General features: G+C 58.5%; 1 protein-coding gene across 2 annotated transcripts; it reads left to right on the top strand.

The window, feature by feature from the left end:
• The first annotated feature begins 917 nt into the window (after positions 1-917).
• Positions 918-5136, top strand: MYL3 (myosin light chain 3). 2 transcript variants are annotated; one of them, XM_040994981.1, is made up of 7 exons: positions 918-1088; positions 3185-3212; positions 3325-3474; positions 3615-3788; positions 4576-4653; positions 4753-4795; positions 4915-5136. In XM_040994981.1, exons 1-6 carry the CDS (start codon positions 951-953, stop codon positions 4779-4781), a joined length of 597 nt encoding a protein of 198 aa, XP_040850915.1. In that variant the 5' UTR covers positions 918-950; the 3' UTR covers positions 4782-4795; positions 4915-5136. The 2 variants fall into 2 exon arrangements, with proteins under 2 accessions (XP_040850915.1, XP_040850914.1); XM_040994980.1 differs by lacking the exon at positions 4753-4795 and having other exon boundaries at positions 4824-5136.
• The last annotated feature ends 752 nt before the right edge of the window (positions 5137-5888 follow it).

Below are 5888 nucleotides of genomic sequence, written 5' to 3'. Positions count from 1 at the left end.
TCTCTGCAAACTGTACCCCATGTGGGGGTCCCTGGGTGAAGTGTCCTCAGAGAGAAGCAGGGGCTCGTGGGAACAGTACGTGAGAGAGCTTTCTGGAGGAGCGGGTGGTGGGGCCCAGAGTTGATTTATCCACAGAGGAGGGGCAGGCAGCAGAGGGTGGAGTGTTGCTCCTGCAAGGGTCTGGGAGGACTCAGGCCCCCTAGAGTATGCAGGAAGGGCAAAGAGGGGGCCGTGGGATGCCAAGTCTAAGGGCCAGCCATACAGGAGCTCCCTGGAAGTACCCTTTCCCTGCTGTGTGGCCCCAGAAACCCTGGGACCCGCAGTGAGGCCTCCGCTGCCTGCCGTGACCAGACGCTCACATAGGCACAAAGAGACCCAGACATAAACACGGCAGCCACACTCGCAGGCATGCAGACAGGGGTGCTGTGGATGGCAACTTCAGCCCCACACTCGGGAAGATAGTACAGACCCCTCCCTTCCCCCACAGGCATGGACACAGATGCACCGCCTCTCCCCAGGGTCTCAGACACAGATGCCGAGACCTCCATGAGGGTGCCCTTAGGCAATTCTTTCCACCTCCACTGCACCTGGCACACACGTAGTCCCTCCATTGGCACCTATAGAAGGCTGCAGGAAGGTGCCATGTCTTGCCTGGAGTGTATGAATGGTGTGTTCAGCTGTGGCCTTGGCTCCCCTTCCCGCGCCTGCCCAACAGGTGACTGGGAGGAATGGAGAGCCCTCCCTAACATCCATTCCTGGGCCTAGAACAATGCCCTCCCCAGGCCCCAAAATAGCCCCTGAGCTGAGCCAATGTCCTTTTATGGTCCTGTCCCTATTGTGCCCTGTGGGGTGGGGCCGGGGTCAGGCAAGATAAAGGGCCGGGCACACACGGTAGCTCACCTACCCTGTCTGCACTTTCTCTCAGTGTCCTCTGCCTGCTTGTGGTTCCCATGGCCCCCAAAAAGCCAGACCCCAAGAAGGACGAAGCCAAGGCCGCTCCGAAGGCAGCGGCTCCGGCTCCGGCTCCCGCTCCTGCTCCAGAGCCCGAGCGCCCCAAGGAGGCCGAGTTTGATGCTTCTAAGATCAAGGTGGGTGTTGGGGCTGGGAAGGCATGGGGACCCAGGGGTGGTCTTGATCAGGCTCCTGAAATGACCATTGAGCTGAAACCGGATGCCTCGGTACAGGGGTCAGACAAGCTGAGCTTGCACCAGCTACTGAGGGAGCAGCTATGGGGACTCCCACACCCCAGTGCCACTGAGTGTCCAGTGCCCTTGAAGGAGGAAGCTTAGGCTGGGGTCTGGAACAATGTCTTTCTGGAAGCTGATTCTGACTTGCCTTTCTAAACTTCCCATCCTTGGGGCATCCTAAAGCCAGCTGTTCTTCTCTAACTCCAGTATCCAGGTGGAGATGATCCTTGCCCAGCTGGGATGGGGGTAGGGATGAGGTGAGAGGAAGATCCCTAAGGAGAGGGGGTGGGAAGAATAGGTAGCAGGGCCATGGGGCGCACTCACCCCTGCCAAGGTCATTGAACCCAGGGCTGGTGGAACCCTCTTCACATGTATTTTTAGGTAAGGGAAATCAAGGCACAGGCTGGGAGGCAGTGTTCTGAAATCTGTGCAGAGGGCAGACGGTGGAGCTGCAACCAGCAGCCCCAAGAGACCTGCCTGGCTGGGAAGTTGCCCCCAGAGTCTAAAATGGGAGGACGAGCCATGACAGCCACCTGTGGCATCTGCATAGCGGCACGTACCCCACGTACTGCCTGCTCCTTGCACTTAGCTGGCTACCATCCACTGCTGCCTTGGCTGCTTTCCGAAGGGCCCTGCTGAGCACGCCTTGCCCCTACCCCACCACTCCAACACTCAACTGCCCAGGCCCACTTCTCTTTTCCAGCCGTGTCCCTTGAGACAAGAATTCAAATTGCAGCTTGGCTCCATCTCTGATCATGCTTTTCCACACTGCTGCTTCATGCTTGGTTTTCTGAGCTGTGAAATGGGACCATCTTCCACTCTCCCCACAACCCCAGCCCTGGTACAGGGCTGCCAGGAAGCCTTCCAAGCTCATGGCCCTCAGAGGTGGCTCTTTCTCTGGCCACCCCACGCCCCCCACGCTCGTTGCCTTGCCCGTGGTGGCATCATGCAGTGTCTGCGGGCACAGACTGCTCTGAGGGGCCGGGATGAGTGAGAGCTTTCCTCTGCCCCTCCCATCACGGCTGGCAGGTGAAAGGCAGGCAGGCCGTGCTGGGAACCCAGGGAACCTCGTCTCAGCAGGATTCTTGGCAGAGAGAGCACTGAGAGAGCCAGGAATGAAACTGCTCTTCCTCACACTGGATGGAGCCAGAAGCCACGAGGGACAGGTGTCCCCTTGCACTGTGTGCCCTGGGGAGCTTGTTGGAGCTCCTCGGAAGCACGGAGGGGTAAGGTGCCAGCCGTGATCCCTCCCCTGAACTTTTTCCTTGTGCGATTTTGACCTTGGGACAAGTGACTACAGTGTTAAAAATAGACTTGATATCGGGTGAGGAGGGGGACACTGGGTCCCAGGAGGCCTCCTGACCGCCAAGTGGCCCTGATGTGGACTCAGTAAACACTGCCCTGGTTCTGAGCTATGCTGGCATGGTGATGGTAAGAAAGAGGGGGAGCGCTGCTGTAGGACCCATACAGTGTGGGACGTGGGTGAAGGTAGGGAATGCAGGTGGCTCTATGAGGGGCCAACACCTACACACACACACACACACACACACACACACACACACACACACACACACGTTGCTGTGCAGACACAACCCGCTGGCCTGTAGCCTCCTGCTTACTCTGCCTTCCAACCCGAGATTCCTGTTTCACTCATGTCAACAGTCCTGGCCACGGCGCCCCTGACCCCCAGGCGGGCCAACCCAGAAGATTCTGGTTTCATACGGCATGTCTACAACTAGAGGCGTCAGGCAAGGTCCGGATCCTGGGGCTCCTTAGCAGCACCCCAGCCACAGCCTCCAGATAGCACACTCTGCATTCACACAGGCTGGGGAGGTGGAGAGGGCTGGGGAGGCAGCGAGATCTATCCAGGCACCTGGCAGTGTATGCTGGAGTGCTGGAATGGGCTGGGGCCGGCGCTGGCCACACTGGGACCCCAGGAGGAGGCTCGGCTTTGCTCTCTGGGTCAGGTACTCAGAGACTTCGGGGTTTCTTTTCAGATCGAGTTCACGCCGGAGCAGATTGAAGGTGAGCAAAGTTCAGGAGGTTGCAGGATTGGGTTCTGGAAGTGGGCGGAGATCCTGCCAGTGGTGTGGGGGCAGGCAGTGGGCACCATCTGCTAACTGCCCTCTCCCGGCAGAGTTCAAGGAAGCCTTCATGCTGTTCGACCGCACACCCAAGGGTGAGATGAAGATCACCTATGGGCAGTGTGGGGACGTCCTGCGGGCACTGGGCCAGAACCCCACACAAGCTGAGGTGCAGCGGGTCCTGGGGAAGCCCAAGCAAGAAGGTAGTGTACCTGTCCCAAGACCCGGCACTCCCCACACAACCCAGGGTGTGGGGTCTGCCTGGGGCAACACTAGAGCTCACAACGCCCCCCCCCCACCCCCCCCACCGCCGCCGGGGGTTCTTGGGGCTGTCTCTGGGCAGAGCTCAACACGAAGCTGATGGACTTCGATACGTTCCTGCCCATGCTCCAGCACATTGCCAAGAACAGGGACACGGGCACCTATGAGGACTTCGTGGAGGGGCTGCGCGTCTTCGACAAGGAAGGCAACGGCACAGTCATGGGTGCAGAGCTCCGCCATGTGCTGGCCACTCTGGGTGAGGGCAAATTCTGCCCACTCCCTGCCCCCTGCCAAGGGTCACAGCAGGGTCTGTGTCTCTGTGGAGCAGGATGGCATGGTTATCAAGTAGATGTTAACACAGGTCATGGAACCCAGCAGCTCCAGGTTGGGGTCAGCGGCAACTGTGGGGAAAAGGGTAGGAAAGGTGCGGGGGGGGGGGGGGGGGACCAAGTCGGTCCTGGCTCAGGTTCCATAGCTGGAGCTCTTGGGTAATGGAGTAGGGGCCTCCTGACCTCCCCCAGGGAGGCCTTGGGTATCCCTGCCACCCACGCGCTCACTTTCAGGGCTTTCTGTTGCCAGGGGCTGTTGCACTGACCAAGCGCTGACCATGCACAGCCCCACGTCGCCCTCTGGAGGAGGCTGCAGGGAGGGATACTTCAGTGGCTGCTCTTTGCAGGGTGGAAGCGGCCCTGCCACTTGGAGGGGGGCGGAAATGGGTGGTCCTGAACCTTCCCCAACCATTCCCCCAAGGTCCCAGTGCCAATCCTTGGGCTGTTCTCCCCAGAGAAGTGGGGGCCTCTCTTCCTCCTGGGAGAGGGACCCCTGGAAGCCCAGTGGCAAAGGGGACAGCATTTGTATAGCAGGAAGCCCAGGCTCAGAGGAGGCACAGGCGAATGCCTGGAGCCCTGCCAATTCTTCACTGGTCACGGGTTTCTGGGGCTTCTGCAATGGGGGCAAGGGCCGGGGCCTTGGGAGCGAAGCCCATCCTCCCTGACCCGTCACACTTGCAGTGCCGACTCAGCCTCCTCCTCCCATCCTGCCAGGTGAGAGGCTGACAGAGGACGAAGTGGAGAAGCTGATGGCGGGCCAAGAGGACTCCAATGGTTGCATCAACTACGAAGGTGGGCTTGGCACAAGCGGGAGTCTGGGGGCCTACAGGGAGGAGGCTGATGCCCTTGGCCGTCCAGTGCTGATGTCCCAGCCCCTCCTTTTCTTTCCAGCCTTTGTGAAGCATATCATGGCCAGCTGAGCCTCTCAGCTAAGGTGAGAACCTCACCATTTCCACTTCCAGCCAGACCTACTGCATCACCTCCCCCACCACCCCTACCTCCAGCTCCACGGACTGGATGGGCCCAGTGACCTGTAGCTGCTTTTGCCCGCAGGGAGCCCAGGAGGCCTCGCAGGGGACAGTTCAACTTCATGCATGCTGCTGACACCAGAAGGCAGGGGAAGGAGCCGGGGAGAGAAAGCGCCGGGATCCCTGTGCAAGCCTTCAGCCCTCCAACGCTGCACCAAGGTTATCTCTGGCCCTGTGGGGTCAGGCTTAGCTGGGACTATAACCCTGTCTCTGCCGCGAGGCTCATAAATAAATGGCTTCCTTCTTTCTTCTTTTCTTCCTTCCTGTTTTCCTTCATCCTCTGTAATTTTCTTTCCTTACTAAGCTTTATATGTGTATTTGAAAGGTAGAGTTACAGAGAAACAGAAGGAGGGAGGGAGAGTGGTGAGAGAGAGTGCTTCCCACCCACTGGGTCACTTCGCAAATTTCTGCAACAGGCAGAGCAGGGCCAAGGCAAAGCCAGGAGTCTGGAACTCCATCCTGTTCGTTCATATGGGTCCAGATGCTCATCTTCTCCCTTCCCAGGCACGTTGGCAGGAAGCTGTATTGGAAGTTGTGCTGGGATACTGGGATGTTGGAGTTGGAGGATTAACTTGTTATGCCACAGTGTTGGCCCATCTTCCTTCCTCTCTCCTCTCCTCTCCTTGTCTCTTTGGTTCTACAAACTCTCCAGGCCATTGTATTTGTCAACTTTTCCTTACCATAACCCAATATTATGACAGATGACTTTAAAAAGTCACTCCCAGTTTTGGAGAGTGACAGTGCCAGCAGACCAGTGCAGGCTCTGGCAGGGTCCTTCTGGCAGAAGGTGGAACTCGTGGGGCTGTGAACAGATCCTGAGCCTGGAGCCCAGGGAGAAGGGGGAAGGGCCTGGCTCGCTGCTGCCTTTGTAGCTAATCTCAGGAGAGTGACCTAGTGACCGGAGGCCCCATCTCTTAAAGGTTACATATGTCACCTCCCAGGACCACCACCCAACCTGGGGACCACGCCTGTAGCATATCAACTCTTGCAGATACCAAA

Source organism: Ochotona curzoniae, unplaced genomic scaffold (genome assembly GCF_017591425.1).
Source record: "Ochotona curzoniae isolate NIBS_2020 unplaced genomic scaffold, NIBS_Ocur_1.0 contig_908, whole genome shotgun sequence".
NCBI classification, from domain to species: domain Eukaryota; kingdom Metazoa; phylum Chordata; class Mammalia; order Lagomorpha; family Ochotonidae; genus Ochotona; species Ochotona curzoniae.
This window is presented reverse-complemented; position numbering and strand designations above follow the sequence as displayed.